This window comes from Podarcis gaigeae (genome assembly GCF_964106915.1).
Source record: "Podarcis gaigeae genome assembly, chromosome: 8".
Lineage (NCBI taxonomy): Eukaryota > Metazoa > Chordata > Lepidosauria > Squamata > Lacertidae > Podarcis > Podarcis gaigeae.
The window spans coordinates 70,459,064-70,483,866 of record NC_139684.1 but is presented as its reverse complement, the minus strand read 5'-3'; the positions used below and the strand labels follow the sequence as shown (position 1 = coordinate 70,483,866).

The 24,803-nt window shown below is 41.8% G+C and overlaps 1 protein-coding gene across 8 annotated transcripts; it reads right to left on the bottom strand.

Annotated features, from left to right (window-relative positions):
• HNRNPR (heterogeneous nuclear ribonucleoprotein R) lies at positions 1–22,965 on the bottom strand. Of its 8 annotated transcripts, none has more exons than XM_083750799.1 (12): positions 22,803–22,872; positions 15,832–15,981; positions 15,083–15,248; positions 12,983–13,101; positions 12,390–12,497; positions 10,757–10,870; positions 9,362–9,538; positions 7,472–7,607; positions 5,838–6,043; positions 3,361–3,510; positions 1,441–1,562; positions 1–1,282 (listed from the first exon to the last, which is right to left on the bottom strand). In XM_083750799.1, the coding sequence occupies exons 3-12, from the start codon at positions 15,237–15,239 to the stop codon at positions 673–675; spliced, it is 1,899 nt and encodes a 632-aa protein (XP_083606925.1). In that variant the 5' UTR covers positions 15,240–15,248; positions 15,832–15,981; positions 22,803–22,872; the 3' UTR covers positions 1–672. The 8 variants fall into 8 exon arrangements, with proteins under 8 accessions (XP_083606925.1, XP_083606921.1, XP_083606922.1 ...); XM_083750795.1 differs by having other exon boundaries at positions 15,083–15,251; positions 22,803–22,850; XM_083750796.1 differs by lacking the exon at positions 22,803–22,872 and adding an exon at positions 22,764–22,795.
• Positions 22,966–24,803: the final 1,838 nt, after the last annotated feature.

The following is a 24,803-nucleotide window of genomic DNA, read 5'->3' as shown; positions in this document are numbered from 1 at the left end:
TGTTTTGAATAGATTTTTGAGTTTTATTGAAATCTTACATGAACAAGAAGAAATTGGAAATACAATCACATCAAGGAACAAATTGCCACGGATTTGACGTTTAGGCCAAACAAATTTTGTAGGGCAGATTTTCAAAAAGGTGTGAAGTTATAACAATTTAAAAACACAGTTAACCTACTTCTAGGAATGCAAAACATACAGTCATGTTATTTTCAATACAAGAAAACTTAATTTTGTTTTAATTTCTTAAAACTACGGAGACAAAGTACTAGCTTTACTTTATGTACAGCATATGCCTATGTAGTCTATTCCAAATCCAAAAAAGAAAAAGGAAAAAATGAAACTGTCCAAAAACAGAAGGTCTGCAAAATCATGATTTAACAGTGTCGCCCATCCTGCTGATAAACTGCTAAAATGAAGCCTAAAACGATAAAAAGCACTGTCTCCCAAAACTGTGTTTGGGAATTCTGCAAGCTCAGTAATGTCCAAGTGCATTTATGAGAAAAGAAAAAAATAATAAAAGACTTGAGTATATACACAATAGAGTGATTCTTCAGCCCAATACAAATGGCAGCCAATCACTACTGAAGGATGAAACATTAATTTTTGGAAGGATGTAGAGCTATAGCCAAATTCTATCTTTCCAATATTCCCACGCCCTCCTTATTTGTCTTACTTCCACTGTTGCCCATACGTATCCTGATAAAATTCCTGGTTGTCATTATTGTAACCATAGTTACCGGCATAGTCACCACCTTGCTGAAGCGGCTGCTGAGCGATGGGTTGGGAGCCCCAGTTCTGCTGGTTGTTGGTCTGGCGGCGCTTGGAATCCGGTTGGTTGTACCCATCAGCCTTTCTCTTGCCTCCCACGTTGCCCCCACGGTTGCCCCTGGCTCCACGAGCACCACGTCCTCTCTGCTGCTGGGCAGGACCCCCTCTCCCACCCCTGGCTCCTCTTGGTGGTCCCATTGGTGCCCCCCTCTGGGAATAGCCAGCTCTACCTCTTGGTGGTGGTGCTCCCCGCCCCCTAGGTGGTGGAGGTGCGCCTCGCCCACCCCTTCCTCCTCCTCTTCCTCTTATAGCATAGCCATCATCATAGCCGTAGTAAGGATCTTCATAGCCACCACGGTAGTCATGATAGTCATAGCCATAGTAATCATCATAATAATCTTCATAGCCATAGTAATCTGGGGGATAGCCATAGCCGCCTCTCCCTCCACGCCCTCGGCCTCTAATTGGAGGTGGCATACGAGGTGGAGGATAGTAATAATAATCTTCGTACCTAGTGAGCAGGAAAAAAGCATTAGCATTAGTTCATGCTGCTTTCTCAATTTAAAAGTTCAAGCGGATTTCAGCATGCCAGATTAAAGTAGATTTTTACTGTGTTGCTATCAGACAGAAACTCCCAACTACAGTACAGTTAATGAAGTTAACACTCACGCAGTACTTCTGGAGGCTTGTCTGGCAGCCTGGCGTTCTTTCCTTTTCTTATCTGGAGGCTTAGCTAATACTATTTCAATTTCTTCCCCCTCTATCTCTTTTCCATTCATTTCGTTCATGGCCTGTTTGGAAGGGGAAAGAAGTTTAAATTCCATTCTACAGAGAAGAATCCTTCAGGATTTCCCACCTTTCCACTCTTCTAAGTTCTGATATTCTCATGTCCATAGTAATTCCATTTCAACACAATGCATATTTACATACTGAATGTTTTATGAAGTGAATCGCTTTAAATTTGCCTGGGACAAGAAAAGAACACCTGTGTGTCTACTCTGGTGTAAGAGAGACTTCTGTAACAATGAAGAGCTACTACTAGCTCTTTGTTTTAAAACAGGGCATTGGACTGAAGGCTGAATACCCTTTCTGGAAGGAAGATAAGACAGTCTCCATTTGTGTTTCACAGTGAGAAACACTTTTTCTTGCTTGAGCTGCTTTTAAAGGAGAAGTCTGGAAAGCAAATACAGTGGTACCTTGGTTCTCAAACGCCTTGGAACCCAAATACTGCAAACCCGGAAGTACCGTATTTTTCGCTCTATAAGACGCACCAGACCATGAGACGCACCTAGTTTTTGGAAGAGGAAAACAAGAAAAAAATTATTCTGAATCTCAGAATCCAGAACAACAATAGGGATTGCTGTGCAGCGAAAGCAGCGATCCCTCTTGTTGTTCTGGCTTCTGGGATAGCTGTGCAGCCTGCATTCGCTCCATAAGACGCACACACATTTCCTCTTACTTTTTAGGAGGGAAAAAGTGAGTCTTATAGAACAAAAAATACGGTAAGTGTTCTGGTTTGCGAACTTATTTCAGAAGCCGAACATGCTCCATTTTGAGTGCCACGCTTCCGTTTTGAGCATTACGCTGAGGTCTGTCTGTTTTTGCTCTTTATTTTACATTTTTGTTTTTGTGGCTCTTTGTTTTTGTGACTGTGTGGAACCCAGTTCAGCTACTGATTGATTGTGTGACTGCAATACATTGTTTATTGGTTTCATTTTATGGATCAATGGTCTCATTATATAGTAAAACTCATGTTAAATTGATGGTTTAGGGGTTGTTTTTAAAAGTCTGGAACAGATTAATCCATTTTGCATTACTTTCTATGGGAAAGCATGCCTTGGTTTTGGAACAGACTTCCAGAACGGATTAAGTTTGAGAACCAAGGTACCACCGAAGATGAAGCGGGACGAAAAGATTGGGGGTCTTTAGTGGGAGGGGAGAGAACTTTTTTAATACAGGGCAGCATATGCTGTTTAAATATGCAATGTGAACAATGCACTGGTAAAACCTTTCCAACGTAGGGGGGGGGGGGTTAGGGAGAGCAAGAAGATTTAAATGGAAAGTATCAGACTAGATGAACCAATTACAATATTCAGCATTTATAGAGCATTTATAGGGGGTTCAAAGCATATACGTTGGATTGCATCCAATACCATGCTTGTACTCCTCCTGCCAGTATGCCCTGAAAAACATCTCCTGAGGTTAGGAAAGAGGCTCAAGAAAGGCATGAGATGTGAGATACAGGCTGTAGCGGGAGGGAGAAGTCAGGCAGAAGCTGACTACAAAAGCTGACTGCAACTACCATTTTGCTGCATAATGTAGGTCTGTATGCATCACCTCGACATCAAATGAAGAATTTTCCTTTGCCCATGCAGTCTGAAACAGGGAAGGGAACAGCAAACTCCAGTTTTGGCTGGGAGCTTTGTTTTCATCTACAGTGGACTTAATATTATATATGACTTCATGTGCTGGGCGGGTGGGCGTGGCTTGGGGGAAACGACCTCACAGGCTGAAAGAGGATCCTTGCCAGGCATAATCAGGGACTGTTCCCCACCCACTGGCCTAGATAATGAAATTGTGCATACCTACCTTGACCGCTGCCCCCCTATCTTCAAAATGAACAAAAGCATAGTCTTTTAATTTCTTCACTCTTTCCAGCTTTCCAAATTCTGAAAAGGATTTCTCCAGTATTTCTTCCGTCACTGTAGTGGCCAAGTTTCTCACAAATAAAACTTTCACCTGTTAAAAAAGGGGGGTGGGATTTTGATATCAGCTTCAGAAATCCAGTAACTCTTACAATACATGCTTGCTCAGATGCAAGAGTGCACTAAATAACCATCCAGGAAAAGATGGCTTTCTCTCTGTATCACAAGAAGCGTTAATTTTATCACTAAAACAGAAACAGCAACTAACAACATGGACCACTGACACCAGAGACCAGAGACACTGACACCAGAGACCAAGGCAGAATAGAGTGGGACTGTACCTTCCCTTAATAAAAGACTAGACTCGTGTTGATGCAGTCTTGCCTAGCATTCTTTTTTCTTCTTCTTTTTTCTGCTGCTGCATCAAACTCATGTGGTCTACTAAAACCCCTAGATTCTTTTAACATGTACTGCTGGCAAGCCAAACACTCCCCAGTTGGTTATTCCTGCCTAAGTGTAGAACCTTGTATGTTTCTGTGTAAGTTGCTGATCTGATCATGCCTCTTCATTGGAGGGTGGCAAACCAAGGACAAAGACACACCTGGCATCCTTCTCAAAGGAAGACAATTATTTTAAATTTCTGCATCTAAATATATTTAAAGAACTGAGTTGCATCCCCATCCTGTGAGTATCAACTCACAGTATGAGGGTGTCCTTTGCAAAGTCTCTGCTGGTGGACCCCCTCCGATGCTTGTGCAATCAGCAGCACACATAGTGCTCCAATGAGCAGCATTCAAAATTCACCAAGCACCAACCCCATTTTGCACCTGGTTTTCAGTCAATTGCGACCAAGTGAAGAGGCCAGGGTGCCAGAATGGTGCCTGATGTCTCCACCATCTGGAGGTGCGTGCCTGGGGGTCCTTGGATCTTGCTGCAAGACAGACCCAAAAAAGAAAATAACAGAACACCTCTAGTCATCACATACAGCTCCCAAGTTAAAACAGTACAACGCATCATCAGAGATCTACAACCTCTCCTGAACAATGACAGTTCTCTTTCTCAAGCTCTGGGAGGAAGACCTTTCATTGCCTACAGACAGCCACCCAATCTGAAACAACTCCTAACCCACAATAATACTACAACCAGACCTAACACGGACACTGGCACCAGAGCCTGCAATAAACCCAGATGCCAACTTTGCTGCCATATACACCCGGACAACACCATTACTGGCCCCAACAACATCACACATACCATCTCGGGACTATTTAATTGCTCATCGTCTAACATTGTGTTTGCCATCAATTGCCAACAGTGTCCTTCAGCTCTCTATATTGGACAAACAGGCCAGACCTTACGCCAAAGAATAAACGGACATAAATCGGACATCAGGAATCACAAGACAGAGAAACCAGTAGGAGAACACTTCAATCTCCCAGGACATTCTATACAAGATCTCAAAGTAGCTGTTTTACTACAAAGGAATTTCAGAAATAGACTGGAAAGAGAAGCTGCTGAATTGCAACTTATCACCAAACTTAAAACCATGGAGAGACCTGGTCTGAACAAAGACCTTGGATTCTTATCTCATCATACATGACAAAGCCATTTTTCACCTTCTCATCCCTTGCTTTTTCCTGTAAGACCTATTGCAGTCGTTAAGAGTCGTCAACAGGCTCATCACAGCTATCTGCCAATCACCCATTCCCACCACCCTTCTGAGTAATACCCCTCCCCACCTTCTCACTATATAGAAGGGTCTGGAAACTTCTGTTTCAGTGTATCTGAAGAAGTGTGCATGCACACGAAAGCTCATACCAAGAACTAACTTAGTTGGTCTTTAAGGTGCTACTGGAAGGAATTTTTTTTGTTTTGACTATGGCAGACCAACACGGCTACCTATCTGTAACTGGAAGCATGTTTCAGTGTTGGCTTCTGAATTAGGCCCCCATCAACTTTTACTTTCAAGATTTCATTTAAGAGATACAGGCACAATTCCATGTTGCTTATTTTTTGTAAGGTTCCCAGGAAACGGATGGCACTGACCAGCATCAGTACATTAACCCTACTGCCAGGTGGAGGAAAAGCATGGATGTACCTGGAATTGTGTACTTCAGTAATTCTTACACCCCAGGTAGGGGGAAAGGCAAAGTATCATCGCAGACATGGCCACCCTATTGTAATGGCAAACTACTTTTGGCTCATGTTATTGGCCCCTCCAGGCTCATCAAATGATTGATCCGATGACTGGGGAGAAGGCAATTCGTATCCCCATCAAGGTGCTGGGGTCCACCCACCCAAGCATAGTGTCTTTTTTATTTCCTTTTTCTTGCCCCCCAAAATTTGTGAGATCTTGGGGGATGGGATGTGTGTCACAATCTGGAGTTAGTCACTTCAGCAGTACAGCCTTTGCTCTATTACCTTTGCCATGACTTCTGGATCTGGTTCCTCTACAGGGTCAGCCCATTCCACAGTAACGACGTTTCCCCAGACTTTTACTTTCCCACTCATCAGCCGACGCCGAGCTTGAGCAGCTGATTTGTGATCCTCGTATTCCAGGAAGCAGAATCCCCGATTCTTCTTTTTATCATCAGGTTGGTGATACAAGATTACATCCACTAAACCCTCTGTAAGAACAAGACACCTGGATGTAACACAGAAGCCTATTTCTGGCTTGAAATGCGAACTGGAATGCAGAAGCTTCAGCATAAGCAGATCAAGTCTTCAGCACACTCAAATGATGCAGTGCCAAAATACACACACAATTAAGTTCTCCCTTCTCTAGGCACTGGCTCCATCGACTTTTGAACATAAACTTACTTCTAGCATGAGGAGATGGTAGAAGTAATGTTTCTTTGCCCAGCACTCAAAATCTGATCCAGGGCTGCCATTCCTCTTCTTTTATATGGCCTCCCAGGTTGCAAGGTCTGCACCAATGACCATAAAGATGACACCATCTACCAAATCTAACGCCATCTGGGCGTTCCAATGAAATGGCAGCGCTCCAAATAGTCAGGGCCGTCTTACCCATAGGCGCTAGGGGTGTGGGGCACCCAGGCTCTCAGGCGCGCCAGGCCGAGAGTCTGGGGCCCAAGAGTTGAGTCCGGGGAAGAGCCCGCCCGTCGGTCAGAGTGGCACAGCTGGCTCTTCTGCTGCAGGTGGCTCTGCAAAGCAAGTTCGGGGGGCGACCAAGCCAGTGAGACGCTGAGGTGGCCGGCTGGCTCCGCCCTCCTGCACACCTGGGACTGGACAACCTGGCGGGTGGGAGTGCCAGGCAGATCTTTGCATCCCGGCATCGCATATGCTTAAGACAGCCCTGCAAATGGTACTGACATTCTCATTTTGCTGCCACTGGGAGACTCATTTTTACCATAGATGACCTCAACATGCATTCAAGGGATCACCAGTCCTGACTGGATTTGAACTTGGATGTTCAATATTGTACACCCCACTCCTTGCACACTCTCACCCCTCCTTTGCTACTTGGAAGCTTCCCCACCTTATCAAAACCACTTCTGGCCATTACAGGAAGGCAAAGAAGCACCTGATACAGCACATCACTTCCTCTAAAAGTGGGAAAGCACTGGCACCCAAATGTATAGATTCTCCCCTTGCCACCTTCTCCCTTCCCAGTTATTTTAAGCCAATGGAAGCGGAAAGGAGGGGGGAATCAAACTTGTTTTAAATAAGTACCAGTGGTCCTAGGGTTAAGAGAAAGAAGCAAGACCAGCCTGCAACCCTCTCAAAGACCTCAATTTTCATTAGACTTCAAACACCCTGAAATTCCCAAGTCCAAATGAGTGCCTGCGACTCCTACAAAATGTCTGCTGGAAGTTCAAGTAAAATGCAATTTAACTGCACAGCCACTTCAAGCTGGATACCATTCAGGTTAATATTGTTTGGTGTGTGCATTTTAAGTGGTGCCTTAGAAGGGTTTATATTCTGAAAGATAGAGGATACAACTGTACTAAATAAATTCAGAGTCAACACTAGTCTGCTTGTTTCATGAGTGAAATGTTAATGCCTTACAACACGTCATATGCTCAACTCCTTACCTGTAACTTTGCTGAACTCTTCTAGTATGTTTTCCTTGGTCTTGTTTTTTGGAATTGATCCAACGAACAGCCTGTTGTTTGCCACAGAGATGCATACGCCAAGGTGTTTACCAGGACGGATTTCATAGTTGTCACACTGAAATGAACGTTAAGCTGAACACTCATCTTAAAGTTCCAATTTAATGGTACACAGATCAACAAACTCGCCACCTGCTCCAGTGGGGAAGATCTCAAAATAAAATGCTATCTACTAAAAAAAGGCTTCACACCTGCATCCCATTTGGGAAAGATTTAAGGTTTCCAGTAATCTAGCTCATTTCCCAATAATAGGCGTTTGCCAGCTCAAAATACACTGTCTAAGGAGACTTCTCAGGTTTAGAATGCTAAATCCAGCTAGATGTCTTCAGGCTAGATGTCTGAGAAGATCACAAACTTCAGGCTAGATGTCTGAGAAGCTCACATGCACAAATCTCCTGTTTCATCCCAGTACCTGGTACTCAGGGGTACACTGATTCTGAACATGGAGGTTAGATTCTTAGCTATCATGGTCATTGCTATTCATAAATGTCTCTATTAAAGAACTGTGTACGTTAGTACAATTCACTGTAATGTAGCTCTGAAGGCTATCTTCAAAAGAAAGATGCTCCATTCCTAAGCACATCATCTACTGTTACTTCACTATCGATAAAACATCCTTTTTCAGATCAAGCAGCTTGGACTCAGGAGATTTTTATGACAGTGAACACCTCAGAACTTATATAAAGTCATCACTATTATACTTCCATTTTATTTTCAATCCATTTCCCAAGTGTGAATTTTCCTTTATCGCTGCTGGTACACACTAACATTTTCAGTAAGCTTTCTCCTTAAGAAGGGTTTTTTTAGGCTGTTACCAACAATTTACAATCCATTAGTGTATCAGCAAAGTTAGTATTCCCATTTACCCACTCAGTACATCACTCAAGATGCTCTTACATAGCATTTCAGCTTCTGCTCTGTTTAAAGAGAGCTTTTTATGGAACAATCCAATTGGTACTTACTTGAGAGTAGGTCCTACTGAGAGTAAGTCCTACTGAACTCAAAGGAACTTACTTCTGAGTAGACTAGTTTAGGATTGTGTTAGTGCCTGATTGGTAAAATCCTAATTTGCTATTATCTGCACACTTAGCTAACTCACCAATTAACTGTGCCTCCAGTTAATTTATGAAAGATAAATACCATCAATTACAGATCAATTACAGATCCTTGGGGACCCTTCTCTGTACTTGGAAAACTTCTCTGTACTCAGAAAATTAAAACAAAAAAATTCCTTCCAGTAGCACCTTAAAGACCAACTAAGTTAGTTCTTGGTATGAGCTTTCGTGTGCATGCACACTTCTTCAGATACTATCAGTTAATTTTCCCTTGCCCCTTTTTAGCCAGTTTTATCCATCATTTTGTCCCTTTTCTATCAAACTTTAGGAGCTTCAGTGAGGAACCAAGCATCCTTACCTACAACTACAAATAATTCAAAAAATGTTAACCAAGCCTTTGCAGATGCCTTGCTATTTCATGTTTTCAACTAAAATTTACCTGGGCTGAAAAACAGCTATCAAGGAGGTCTCAATAATAACTCTGCGTCCAAGGTCCAAAAGGAGAACTCAAGTCAGATTCATCCTGCAATTTTCCTTATTAACATCAGATGGCATGGTTAATTTGAGAAGTGCCTTAAGTAGCAGCAATTAATGACTAGTTGTTTATAACTAGCTAACTGCTAATTTATAGCTCATGACTGAGTGATCTAGAATACTATGGGAGCCCACCAGCAAAGAAAGTATCTATGAGTTACAGTTTGTGACCACAGCGAAGTCATTCCATCCTCCAAGATATATAGCATAGCATAATAATTACCAATTTGACTGCTTCTTGTGCTGCATCTTTACTACAGAAAGTGATGAAAGCGTAGCCTCTGTTCTGGCCAGAGAGGGGATCCATCATGAGCCGCAGGTCCCAAATTGGGCCTGCCTTCTCGAATAGTGGTACCAATTCATCTTCATACAAATCCCTAGGAATTTTACCAACAAAAACCTGGTGAGGAAAAGAAAAAAAATATTTTGTTCGTTAGTAAATGACATTTAAAAAAATAATTTTAATTCAATTAAGAAAAACGTAATAGATTTGTATGAGGTGATATTTCAAAATGGTTGATCTTCCTTTTCAAACACTCAGAACAGAGAAGCTCCCACTCTAAGCACATGGGCCACTACCTGGAGCTACTTTAGGAATACCCTTTCTTTAATCACTGCACACAACACAAATACTGGCTCAGTTCAGATGTAACAGGGAACAATGGTTTCCCACTACACAAACTTGGGCTTATGCACTTCCCCTCCTTCCCACCCAAAAGGACAGCAAAAGCTTCTGTTTTCAATTTTAAACTAGCCGCAGTTCCCTGTGATGGCGAATTTGTGGAACTCTGGTCATTTAACCCAGCGGTGGGAACCATTTTCAGTCAGAGGGTCACATTCCTTTCTGAGCAACCTTTTCAAGTGGGTGAGGCCAGGAGCCAATAGGGGCAGTCCAACTGATGGGACTCTTACCTTCACAATAGACTACATTCCAGTCAGGTAAAAGTCAGAGGTTTCTACACACACATTTCTCCATTCCCATCCAGGGAAACAAGAGGAATTATCATAGTTCAAGGACTCATTCCAGCTAGGCAAAAACACTTGGGAGGGCATGGAACACGGTCAGGGAGAGGTGTGGCCTGGGGAGAGTCCTATGGGCTGGAAAAAGAGAGGCAAATGACCGCATTTGTTCCCCACCTGCTTTGTGAACAAATCAGGATTTGAAACCTAATTTGATCCTGACTTGCTGTCACTAACCCTAGTTTAAACAGACCACAGTTCCAAGTTGGGCTGTCACGGGGCACCAAGGCTAGTTTAAAAATGAAAGCAGAAGTTTCAATCTCCTATTTGCAGGGGGGTGCGATGAAGAGTATGTGAGCTCATCGCTTACCGTAGCTCAAAACTGCAGTGAGTAAACCACTGTTTTCTATTACACCTGGAGGGCCACAAGTTAGCCAAATGAACAACAGCTCTGAATATTACTGCAGTTAAAAGACAGGCTTTCAAAGTGTTTCCTGTCAAAATTTGGTTGGAAAACTCAGCTTAACAATTATTTTCATTATAGCTAAAACTAAATAATTAGTTTTTAAGTCTTATTAGATGAAATAGGCAACCATTGTTAGGTAAGGACAATCTTTATGTATCTGCAATTTAGGTGCAGCAGTATGTACATACAAACCTCTGTGCCGATGCCAGGCTGGGATCCTGAGTAGACCGTATCTGGAGGGGGGCCACCATACTTCCGCTGGCCTGTAGTCACGTCCAAAGTATAACCAGTCCTCTCTAGCAAAGCCTGAATAAAGGATGAAGAATTAGATGTTTTCATCGCACAAGTGGCATTCAACAACACATTCTTTACCAAGACAGAAAAACAAACCAGAAAGAGCCCCATCCACAGAACCTCTTGCATATTCTATCTATCTATGTATGTATCTATCCTATACACCACCCTATACCCCAAGGTCTCAGGGCAGTTCACAACAAGACCACAACATATAAAATCAAACCAAAAGCAGTGACCCAATAACCCCCCACAAAAAGGCCACATTCTAAAAGGGTGTTGGATGTCAATAGATCAACCAAAGAAGAGTCTGGATTTGATATCCTTGCTTTATCACTACCTGAAGGAGTCTCAAAGTGGCTAACATTCTCCTTTCCCTTCCTCTCCCACAACAAACACTCTGTGAGGTGAGTGAGGCTGAGAGACTTCAGAGAAGTGTGACTAGCCCAAGGTCACCCAACAACTGCATGTGGAGGAGCAGGGAAGCGAACCCGGTTCACCAGATTACAAGTCTACTGCTCTTAACCACTACACCATGCTGGCTCTCAGGCCTGGTTAAAAAGGAACATTTTTGCCTGACACCTAAAGGTGCATAATGAAGGTGCCAGGCAATCTTCCCTGGGGAGAGCATTCCATAGACGGGGAACCACTGCAGAGAAGGACCATTCTTGTGTCGCCACGCGAACAACTCGGTGCTGCACCCAGCTAAATGAAGTGCTCTTCCTCTTGCTGCTTATTGGGACCATAGACTAGGCGTTGTATCCAACTAAGTACTACTCAGAGTAAGCTTACTGAAATTAATGACTAGGGCTGGGTAATACCTGCTTGCCATCGTCGTAATACACCGACAGCTAAACACTGTGATATGGTGGTATATTACGATGTTGGAAAGAAGAAGGGGAGGAGGCAGGCAGTTGCTGGCCACAGAGACAATTAGTGTCACTGTGCACAGCTTCTGCCTCTTCCAAAACCGCAGCCACCTCTTCCAGTGCACGGCGCATTGAGGAAGGAACCCAACCATGCAAGGAACAGGGCGAAGTCGCCTCCTCCTCCAGCTCCCACCCATTCTAAGGCAACTGAGGAAGGCTCACAAATGCTCCGTCCGTGCGCCTGCATCAGCCGCTGCCGCCTTTGCATGGACGGGTGGGGGAGGGCTGCCTCTTTCTCCCAGGAGAAAGAGGTAGCTTGCACATGCTAAAGTGATTGAGGAAAGAAGCGGCCATCGAGTCCCTGTCAGGGAAAAGGGTGGGGTATAAATTAATAAATATATAATAATTATAATAATGGAGGCACGTTTCTCTCCTATATATAGATAGGGCTCTTTTGCTATTACACATTTGCAACACTCGTGATTTTAACTATTTAATGTCATACAAGCCTTCCCCCCTCAATACGATCCTTTCCTCCAGTACAAGTCCTTAAAGCAACATCAGAACAATGCAATTAATTACTTAAATACAGAAATATGCACATAGAAGTTCAGAAGAACCTTTATCTGTTGCTCTGTACACTCAGCATATGTATACATTACCTTAATCTTTGCTTCATCTGGCCCCTTTGTTGATTCTTGTACTTTGCTTCCTTGTTTCTCTCTCTGTCTGTAAGTCTTCATAACTCCACATAAAAATGCACTTTTGTTCTGCAGATACAATTTATGACACCATTCAAGAGGAAGGCATGAAAAGAAACATGAAGCCATTGAACCTTGCATAACACTCAACTGCTGCAACTTTTGACAGAACTAAGTAGAGTGCTTTAAAAAAAAAATCACTTTGTACAATTTATTTAACACAAACAACCACTCCATTGAACACCACATCAGGCCAAGGACTCTGAATATGAGAGTCTTTTTACACGCATGCAACTCTAGACTTTAACAGTGCAGCCCTATACATGTCTACTCAGCAGTAAGCCCCAGAGTTGAATGGGATTTCCTTCCAACTAAGGAAACATAGGATTCCAGCCTAAATGCAGTGTTTGAGGGGTAAGGTTGTCAAAAAGACACAGTGCAGAAGAGTTCAGAAAAAAGTATGACAACCTTTCTTGGTGCTTGTTATAGTCATGTTAGAAAGAATGCTACATTTGTGAACCTATTTCTTCACACCACAGGAGCTCTTACCTTACCTGTACATGCGACAGGTCACTTTCCTTAAACTGCTGTAATACAGAGAGGGCTCCTTCTTCGTTAAATTCTCTAAGAGCATCTATTGCTCTCTCATCAAGATCAACATAAGCTACCAATCCTAAAAAATTAAAAATAGAAAAAAGTTACAGATTCCCATTTAATTATACAGAGGCAATTTCATTCAAAAATACTATTTTATTTTGCTAAATTTGAAGTAATTTGAGCTCAGTACATCAAGGTAACTACGGCAAACTAAAAAGTTATATCCAGAAACAAAATTGTTTGAGGAACTGTGTGGATATTCTGCTGCGCAAAGCAACACTACATATCAGGGTTTGAAACAATGAACTCTGGCTCACATTCCCTTTTAGGATATTTCTTTAAGATGGAGCCATTACAAACGATGCATAAACACTACATAATCTAACAACAGTTGTGCTACAGCAGCTATTCGAGCAACCTATAAAACCAACTTCTCCCCTTCAAAAAAAACTAAAGTGAAAATTTATCCCCATTTCTATAAAAAGGAGATTACAATGAATGTTTTTTTACTACAGATAAATACCATTTTGCCACAACTTTCCAGCCAGTGACATTATTTCAAGCCCTGTTATGTACATCAAGTACACTAATATTAAGCTTACAGGTGCAGACCCACATACAGTAGGACCAGTTCTGAAGCATAAAGTACTTTCTTTTACATTAAAGTTAATAGAAGTTTATGGAAAATGTAGAAAATTTCTAATTCCATCAGTATTAAATGGTAAGGTGCTGAGATATTTGTACCAACTTCCAATAACTATCCAGAGTGTTTTGAATACTTCAGGATTTTAAAGAGCACTGAAAACATCTTTCTTCTCTATCACACAGAATAGCAGTGCACAAAGACTGCATTTCAGAATTGATCCTGCATTTTGGAGGGCATATTTTGTGCTGGGACAAAACTCAGCAGAGGTTTTAAAAGTAATGAAGTTCAGCCCCAAGCTTAATTATAAAATTAGTTGTAGCGAACACTACTAACGGACACCAGTGGGGCAAGTTTAACCATGAAGATAGTTGTACAAATATTGTTGAATACTAGGTAGTAAAATGTTTTAACAAGTTTAGATAAATGTCAAACTCCTCATGACACAACCTCAGTTGCAACACATTCTAAAATCCTGTACATGCATTTCTCAGACACCTACACTCAAGCCACTAAGTGTACATCATCATATAGCACCGCCTTAGAGAAGTGTCTCTCTAAGGAAATAAAAACTATCTGGCAGGCACTCATTGGGACTGTCATTCAAGACAGATCAGCCACATGAGTCAAAATATCAACATAAAGAAGACAGATATGGTATTGTTTTGAACTGCCTTAAACTTACATAACTTTTGGAGTATTTTAGGGGGGGAAAGATAAAGCAGATCTTGCCACTGAAATATTTGAGATAAGGGCATGAAGCAGTTCCATTTATATTTCTAAATATATTCACAACACGCATACTAAAGAGGAAGAGGAAGTTTCTATTTCACACCCCAAAAAATATGTGTTTCCTAAGCAGAACATGTGTTCTCTCTCTCTCTTTAGAATACACAATAAGCCACTTGCTCCATGCAAGATAAACGTAATTCAAATAATAATTATTAATCTGAACACATCAGTGTAATTACTGATATGGACTGAAATATTCACTAGGAGCTGGACAAACATGAAATTCACTTACAGACTGGAATTCAAACGTAGCCCTAAGTCAAGCAAGCAAGCTATTTCCCTCAATAAGCCAAGCACCTATTGAAATATTAAGTGTTTAACACAGTAACTATAAATTGGTGATGGTAGAAACAAATGATTATTTTATAGAGGAAACTTATAATTCAGTAAGCTGGAATGTCCACTTTTACTTGTGTCTATGAAACAGTTAAGTGCCCTGATGACCTAAGATACTGTCAACATGTCAAACCCAATTTGACCTCAAAGAAGTGAAAGCAGCTGTACATTCAAAGCTACACAGTACAAAACACAAGTAAATTTTTTCAACTTTAAAACCTAAAAATTTGAAAATCGTTTGCCTTCACTTTCATAACCAATCAGAAACAAGAAATGCATATTATACCTGTCTGAAATATTTCATCAAGTCTCTCTGCCACCTTCTGTGGGAGGCCTGCCTCTATCAGTGTCTTGTAGTGTTCTGTGTGAGTTACACTGGAAGTATCCATTGGTTCTTCCTCTTCTTTTAACTGTACCGCATTACCATTCACCTGATTAGCCATTTTATTATGCTGCTGGAAAAAATTCAGGAGCTATATTACATAAAGCCAGAAATAACTAATTTGTAGGACAATGCATTTATCTAAACTAATTTGTAAACATGCTGCAAGTGACTTGAATTAAACCTATTATTTAAAGCCTTTAGAATGCAGCTCACCTACATTAAATAAGTACAGTTCTAAATACTGTGGAACATGTACATGGAAAAGCGCACAATTTTAAGCACTTCATGTACATCAGATCTAATTTTGATTTTGGCATTAATTTCTGTGATCTTAGTGGTGGGGAGTATACTGAAATGCATGAACATCTGCCATTATTACCCTGGTCTCAAAAAGATTTTAAGTCAATGTGCTTAATACAGAGGCCTACAGGGCAGCTTAATATGCAAATGTCAATACTTGCTTTCCATCTTTCCCATAGTTTTCTGGCTTATTTCCATACCTTCCTTCAAATCCTGTTACATAAGAGAAGCCATGCTGCTTTAATGTACACTAGTTGCCAGAACACTTTTAAAAATAAAATAAAAAACAACATGCCACATTAGGTTTTGCACAAGTGGAACAATCGATAAACGAATTGCATGTCACATACCAGCAAGATGAACTTGTATTAAATTCTGCATATCATAGCACAGCATGTTATTCCAGATATTAGAGTTTAAATGAAAGGTTTAAACGAAAGGCAGCACCTTCAATTTTCCATATCAGTGAGAAAGACTTGATGCGAAAGTCAATAAGAAGACTGCAGAGATATGAATAAAAAAAAGTAGCACTATCTTCTCAAACAAATACTGAGGTATTTTGCCAACTTATTTTATGTGTCTGATTACAAACTGGTGCTTAATATTCAGGCATGACAGCACAGGTGATATAAACAACTACTTAAGGAAGAGGGCTGGTTGACAGTGCCATATTAGCAGAGGCAAAGCAATCTTGATTTCACCAGAAAACTCAGTAAGACATATGAAACAAAGATTTTTTAAAAACGTTTTAAGCGCAGAACACTAAAACTAGTCCTTCAAATACTAGATACAACTTTAAGATAATCATCCAATTAAAAGCATGCAATACAATTAATGTATCAAAAGCAAGACAAAAGAAGATGTCCCACTCCAGAAAAGTTTTGCCATCAAAACATTTTAGTTCAAGGTCAATGAGTACTTTAATGGGCTATGACCATACTGTAGCTTGTGCAGAATAACTGATACACTATTCCATTTTTGTAGCAGATGCCACCACACTCCTTTCTACTACAGACTGTATAAAATCCCTGAAATTTTTGCTACTGCATGTTTTTGAGCACATGTCCTACTTTAAGACCAAAAGCACAAAAAGCTTTCAAGCTGAATAAAACTGTTTTGGTGATCCACAAAACCGAGGCCTTCTAGTTTATTGAGGTTGCTCCTTAATACCTCTGCACTTACATGAAAAGCAGCAGTGGTGCATGAAGAGACAAAACCCCACAAAGAATTAAGACCAGTTGCTTCTTAGCAAATACTGCACCCTGAACACGGGATTATGATGCTACAAGTTTTCCCCAAAGAATTTCTCAGTGGCTAGTCTGGTTATATTAAATCTCATTTTCCCCCCCTCAAGTGAAAGCATGTTTAGAAGTGTTACATCCACACTACACGCAGCACTTTATGGGTTCCAGTTCTGCTTTGTCACGTGTTACTTCCTTTGAGGGGAACACAACACCCAAAAAAGTAGGTCGGTCACACACAAAGCCATTTTTTCTAATGAAAATTGTATCCAAGCAAAGGCTAGTGGGACAAATGTAACCCATTTTGGGAGATTCATTGTTTCTAGATACCTCATCTGCACTATACAGTGAACCCTTAGATTACATACCTCTCTGGACATGTAATCTTCGGGTTGCGAAAGCGGCAAACCTGGAAGTATTTTTCCGGGATTCGCCACTCGCGCATACGCGGAAGCGCTCTATCACGCCATGCACATGCGCAGAAGCGGTGCCTCTGGTTACGGATTTTTCGGGGTGTGCACAGACAACCGGAACAAATTAAATCCGTATCCAGAGGGTCCACTGTATATTTAAAACAGCATCAGACCACTAAAAACAGCATCTTCACCCTAAGACTCCTAGTTTATTAAGGGTGCTGAGAGTACTTAGGAGACCCCCCCCCCCCGGTACCATCACAGAGTTCCAACCTCCAGTCATCCTCTTTTCCCATAGGACTCTGTGAATTGTGGCTCTCTAAAGGGAATAGAAGTCTACTAACAACTCTCAGCATCCTTATCAACGTACATTTCCCAGGATTCTTTGTAGGAAGCCATGACTGTTTAAAGTCATATAATACTGCTTTAAATAGAAAGTGCAGACGGGACCCTTCGCCTGATCACAGGAACTTGGGCTTGATTATCTCCAACAATGAAATGCCAACACTACCAAAGCAAAGACAACTTGAGGGATATGGGGATATGTAGCACCCGAACAAAAAATAACACCACCTTTACTTCTTATTCTAAATACTGTCGTTTCAAAGCATTCTCCTCCAAGAGAATGTTCATATAGCTGACATTTATAAAGATTCTCAATGCACTTCAGTACATCTCTCAAGGGCTTGAAAAAGAATACAGAAGACACAAACATGTCTATCGATGTTTTAGTGATAAAAAGATGATTGGTTGATTAAGATATTTACAGATAAGTTTAGTTACCCTACGTACATAGAATTCCTAGAAAATACTTCAAGGCCATTCTAATTTGTCTTCAGAGGTGGTAGCACAATGAAAAAGAAACTTGGCCCTCCTGGGCAGAGCTTCACTTTTCTGCAGACAGGTGTGGATTCCACAAGGAATCAGAGTCTAGAGTGTTTATGGGGAGGGGCTGGTTGGTTCATATTTTATAGAACTACTTAGCTATTAGCATTATTAGAAATATGCTAATACAGCTTTATTAGCAAAGCAGTAACCTTGCGGAAGCTAAACAAGTCTGGGTTGGATCAGTGGATGGATGAGAGACTCCATGGGAATCCTATGTATGCTGACTTTTAAGTGTCACAAGAGAAGGAAGGTAAGTGTACTAAATAACCTATTAAAAAACAACAATATATCAATCCCAAGGAAATGACACCTTCACCACAGTTCAGTTTGTTACACAAATTACTTAACAAATATTCATGTACGAAAATTATATACAGTATAAGCAGAATGCCAGAACAAGCAAAACACAAGATTTGTCTCCATATTTTACCGTTCTATTCTGCATGCAGCTGTGGAAGAACTGCATACAAGCTTTGACATGAAGTAAGCTTTTGGGACCAGGGAAATCCTTTCTGGAGAAAAGGTGATTTTACCCCCCCCCCCCGGCTCATGCTGATAACATTCAGGCACCAAACTGAAAACATTTATGTCTAGGCTTTTGGAACACAGTTGGTATGGAGCCTAAATCTTTACTGTAAAGTACTGTTTATTTTTCACTACATGGCATTATAGTTCTTCATATAGACAGCTGATGATTTAAATTGCTTTATCGTGTTTGTTTTTTATAGTTGCTGTTAAGACACCCTGACCTTCTGTAGAAAGATGGGAAGAACAAAAAATAAACTAACAGTCACTGTGCAATCGAAACCCATCAACAAATTCACATGATCCAGTACTACTACTATTTTTGAGTTTTACCTTCACACTCGCTATAATGGACTCATTCGCACTGAATTTACAAATGCAGATAAAAAAAACATTCAATAACACAGTTTATGATCCAATACAATTAGTTAAGAATTTTCCTCACACATTTATCAAGCTTCTGTTCTGCTTTTCCATAAAAGGCATAAAATTTCTTCTGAATATACCAAACTATGGCAAACTTAAAAACTAAACTAACTCGTTACACAAATAATTACAGAAACTGGGTATTTACCAGGCTATTCTTCTCAGCCTTCTGCTCTAATATTACTACTACCACCACCAAGGACAGGTTGCTGCAAATACAGCAATGCATATAACTAAAAGCTTGATGCTATGCTCAGAGGTCCACAGATTCACTCATCACAGTTACCATGGCAACCACCCATCTTCCCTAGACTCTGACTTCACATTGCGCTTTCGAGTCACTAAACTTCCAAAGCAAGATAAAGAGACTTACCCTACCTCCTGCTGCCCCAAGTCTGGAACTCAGGCTAAAGGCACTCAGAATGCCTCTAAGGCACAGTGTGAAATCAAGGGTGAGACCCTCCCACCTATTAACCTTATTCCAAGCTCAGTCTCTTACACTGCGTGACACTGTGTAGTGTCAGAGATGGAGCACACACATATAGACACTCTGTGCAGAGGGGTAGGGGTGGGGCCAGGGTTGGAGGTGACCATAAATAATGGCTGGCTAACAAAGCCCCACATTTGCGGGCTCTTCCCAAACACTACTTTTTTGCTTTCACCTAGGCAAAATAACCTGCATCTTATGCTCCAGCCATCACTCCATGCAAGAGCAGGGACAGGGGGTAGCACTGTGGTCTAAACCACAGAGTCCAGGCTGGGGTGTAAAGTGGGGTGAGGTCCTGCTGCTTTATCCCAGCTCCTGCCAACCCGGCAGTTCAAAAGCATATCAGTGTGAGTAGGTACTGCTGCGGCAGAAAGGCAAACGGTGTTTCCATGCACTCTTGCACTTGTCATAGTGTTCTGTGCACGGTGCACCAGAAGCAGTTTTGTCATTCTGGCCAGATGACCTGGAAAAGCTGTCTGCGGACAAACACCAGCTCCCTCGGCCTGAAAGCAGAGGTGAGTGCCACACCTCATAGTCAAATTTGACTGGACAACCATCCAGGGGTACTTTACCCTTTTACCATGCAATATTCCTTTGCACTAGTACTTGGCTGATATTCTGTCAATGCACCTGTGGCTTTTGTAATGCCCCTGTGAGATATATTTGCTACCCTATTCTATGTTCTAGCAACCTCCTCCAATGTGTTAGACCAAAGATTTGTGGAATGACAGCAGGACAGGGCAGATGTATGAGACATACTGAAGAATCTTCTTTTGACCATCAATGTTGTAAATTCTTATGTGCAGAATAGAGTATATGTGCTGCTTATCCTATGGGCCCCTGCACTTGGATATTAGTCTTATGCATTTAGTTCTCATTCACATTTCAAAAGTGTAGCCTTGCACTAGTGCCAGTTAGGGTCCCAATTCCAGCATCCTATGCAGGAGGGCCAACTAACTTTATGCCTCCTATACACACTGTTATCCACTTGGAACTGCTGCAAAGCTTTATAGTTCTATGTGTTGAACTGGGCTGCCCAAGTTCATTGCACTGGTGTAGGAACAGGGCTTACAGACACAGTAATGCAGGGCACATCCAAAACAATCCTAAGCTTGTTTGCACTCAAGTCCCACTGTATTCACCATGGGTTGGTTCCTTAATTGTGACCCTAATCAGCTCAGTTGCTTCCTGACATGACTATCACTCAAGAAATAAACTTATTCTAAGATTATAGAATAACATTTTACACTAGAGTAATGTGAGGTTTATTCTATTTTAGTGTTTCTATTTTTATACCAAGCAAAAATCTTAATACAGTAAGTTATCCTAAAGTTTGATCAATAGTTAAAATCAATTAAAATAGGCACACAACCAACGGACAACATTGTTCTTACACTGGAATTTTATATCCTACTTCAAGAGAAGGCAAATAAGCAAAATAGATTTATTGTTACCAGAGTAGCCCACTAGAGTCTACTGAAATTTGAGAAATGAGAGACATGTATAGTGCAATCCTATAAAGAAGCAAGTCCCACTGAGTTTAATGGGGCTTATTCCCAGGAAAGTGAGTCAGTACAGAGTTGCAGGATTGTAGCCACAGATACTGATCTATAATAGAAGCTAAATTATAACTTAAACCACCGCAGTACTACTGACATCCTAATACAACTTCTGAAAGAAGATATAGGTATGACAAAATGCTATGACAAAAATGTTACAGACTACTGTTTAGCAAACTACATCAAAATTATTTGTGTATATTTTTTTGTAACTGAAAAGTTATTCAGCAAGTTTCCCCACTCCATAGCAAGTTACTATGTTTTTACAAGCTAACAACACAGCACAGCTGCAATCTTTGTATGTGGAGTTTTTAAATCCCTTCTAACTCACATCAAGATTTCAATGAGTTTCAGAAATAACCCAATTATTTTCTGAACTCAAAAATGAAAGCCATAGCTCTCCAATGATTCTACATGTCACCACAAACTCACAATAAACTCTACACTGTCTCTGCATATGTAAAATAGGTATATATTCCTACAATTACAAGTCCCCGGCAGAGTAAACCAAGTATTATCACACACACTCAGGATGGACCATATACCTAATATACCTAAACAGGACATTGAAGTAATTCCTGAAAATAGCACATGCTGCAGAAAGAATTTAGCTAGCCTACAGGTCGCATGGATGGTGCTACAAATACAGTAACTTCACAAGTGTAGTACTGTTACAGTTAAAACATTCCACCCCATTTCCTCTACCATCAAAGTTAAACAAGTATCAGCAGCTGTCAACAGCTCCTATGGTATTCTCACCAACCAGAATTCCCAATTAATCACTGTCTTTCACAAAGAACAAAGAACCCTTACCACAACCAAATCTGATTCTGACAGCGCCACGAAAAAGCACTGTGATAAGTTTCAAATCAAATGGTACTTGTAGGCGAGGCAGGGATATGCTCCATTTGCAAAAATAAAAAAATGGGGATGAATCCAGGCTCCCCTTAGGAAAAGGAACATTTGGCGGATGGGTGGTTTTTTTGTTTTGTTTTTAAGGACAGTAACTCAAGGCACATATGCTCGGAAGCTAAAAACCGTGCTGTGTTTCCGCAGGCCGGCGATGCACAGGAATGCAGCCCTGCAGCTCGATCCCCGAGTTACAGCTTCGCCCGCAACTTTAAAAAGCCCTGCCGGCTTCCAATGGGACTCATTCCCGGATTTCAAAAGGTGCCTAAGGCTTATCCGAGAGAAATATTATGCCCGCCAGCCTCAACTCTCCAAGCAAACACCCCTTAGGGACCACGACATTCAAGGCGGCAATTCGCAAACCGGAGGAGGGGAAAAGGCAGGAATAATAATAATAATAATTTCCATTTCTAAGGGAATGGAAACCCCCTGCAAACACGCCAGGCGCTCAAAAAGGAATCGCCGCATTGGTTTTAAACGCCCACACACCTTCTTCCTTCCTCCCCATCCCAGGTCATGATAACGGGGTTAGGCCTCCTTCCTTTTCCCATTCTCCCTCTCCCGGAATGCGGCGGATCAGGGCCCTCCGCATTCGGCTGAGGAGGCGCTTCTGGAGGGGGTCGCACGCAGCCGGGCCTACCTTCCCCGCCCCCACGTCGACGGCGCGGGGCCTGCACCGCCCAGATGCATCCCGCCAGGCGCGCCGCGGCCACAAAAGGCGCCTCGGAGAGCGCGGGCCTGGGCATCTCTCTCCCCCCACCCCCCGTCGCCAACTAGGAGAGCGCGCACTCCTCTCTCCCACCCTGCCAACATCCCTTCTCTCCCCCCGGTTACCGGTTCCTCGGCCAGGCGGGCCTTGGCGGACAGACTCACCGGAGCGGGACCTGCGCGGCGCGGCTTGGAGGCAGCGGCTGCAAATGGCGCGCGCTCCTCCTCTTCCCTCCCCTCATGGACGGCGGGAGCGACCCCGGCAACGCGAGGGGTTTCCCGGAACTGTTTCCAGGGACTGGTCCCCGGCGTCCAATCCGGGGGAGGCGTTTCGGAGAGGCAGGCCGGAGACTCTATCGGCGCCAGGAGGCGGGAGCAGGCGGAGGGCCCCGGCGGCCAATCAGAGCCCGAGGAGAGCCCCGGCCAATCCGCGCGGCTGGGAAAGCCATGGCGCGCCGGTAGGGTTAGGCGGGGGAGGAGGTGAGGGGGGGGGGAGAGAGGGAAGGAATCCAGCGCTTAAAAAAAAGAGCGGACGATTCCCGCTTTTTGTAGCTCTTTTGCAGACAAAGGAGGCTCGCTGGTCGCCTGGCTTTCAGCCTTGCGAAGGCCTCTCTGTTGAGGTATCTGGCGGTACTTCAGCCTGGACGTCTTTGAAGGCTCCCTCTTGAAAAACACACAAAATAAATCCCTTCACAAGTAAAAACCAAAAACAAAGCCTAGTTTCGCAAGAAGTTTAGTACAGATTCTCTCTTCCTGACACGCTCCTCTTCTAGATTTAGGGATTTATCCTTATTATTTTACGGGGGGCGCAGGTGTATTTCTGCAGCTGAGGCAGTGGTCGGACCTTTTCGGTTGTAGCCTCTAAATCACGTCCTTTCTTCCCAAAGACGTCTGTGTACTAGGACCCTTTCTTAATTCCCTTTAATAAATGGATTGAAACCTTTCTATTCGAAAGAAAAGAAGAAGATAGGGCATTAGCATTTTATATTACGGTGGCTTTTTTTCTTTCACTTTAAATATATATATTGCAGTGCGTTATTTTGTTGATTTTGTGTTGGACTGGATTTAGGTTTCAACCCCCTATTTAACTCAGTGGAATTTATTTCTGTGTAGATATGGATAGGGCTGCACAATATGTTGACTTGTATATTTGTGGATTTTCAACTTTCTATACTATATGATGTTACACTATATTATATATTATGTGTAACATAAATTATAAACAATTGTGGGCTGCTTGGTCCTTATACTGCTTATTTAATTTTAATGTATTAAAAGTTATTTTGAGTTTTAGACATTTTAAAACTCTTGTAAAGACTAGAGGCATGTGCTTTATTAGTGTTTAACCTGTTGACTGTATATTTTTTGATAATCCATTTTTATTTAATTTTGAATTGTAATGACCTTAGGCTATTTATAGTTTGTGATGTAACATATCCCATTACATTTTGTGGTTGTCATCTTCCTCCAGTGCTGTTTTGAAAGAAAGGAATATAAATGTTTCAGTTAATTAGTGAAACCACACCTGAACTACAGGTCACAACGGATACAACTTCAGCTGTGTACACATAATACATTTAAAGTATGATCTCCCACAAAAACGAATTCTGAGGACTGTAGTTTACCTGTAGTTCACAGAGCTACAATTCCCAGTACCCTTAACAAACTACAGTTCCCAGGATTCACGGACTGGACCACACTTTGAATGTCCTTTAAATGTATGGTATACATGCAGCCTGAGTGTTTATCATTTCAGTAAGAAAGAAACAAAATGGGAAATGACCCACATTGAACCCAATTGAAGGTGCTTCGTTGTCATTTCAAAGCCAGACCATTGATTCATTTAGCTCAGCATCATCTGCGGTGCATTGACTAGACTTTCAGAAAGTATTTTCCCCAGCTCCATCTGGAATTGCCATGGTTTGAACCTGGAAACTTTGAATGCAAAGCATGCCCTCTTTCAACAAACCCTTCTTCCTTCCCTTCTTTGCACTGTATAAGGCTATATTACATTCAGTCTCCAATGTGGTTGGTAGGCATACTTGCCATGCTGATATAATTCTGTAGGGTTTGTTTACATCTGTTCAGACTTGGATGTTACTGACAAATCAGAAACCGTAGCGGAAGTGTCCCGATCTTTCATTCTCTGTGATTTCATTGAATTTA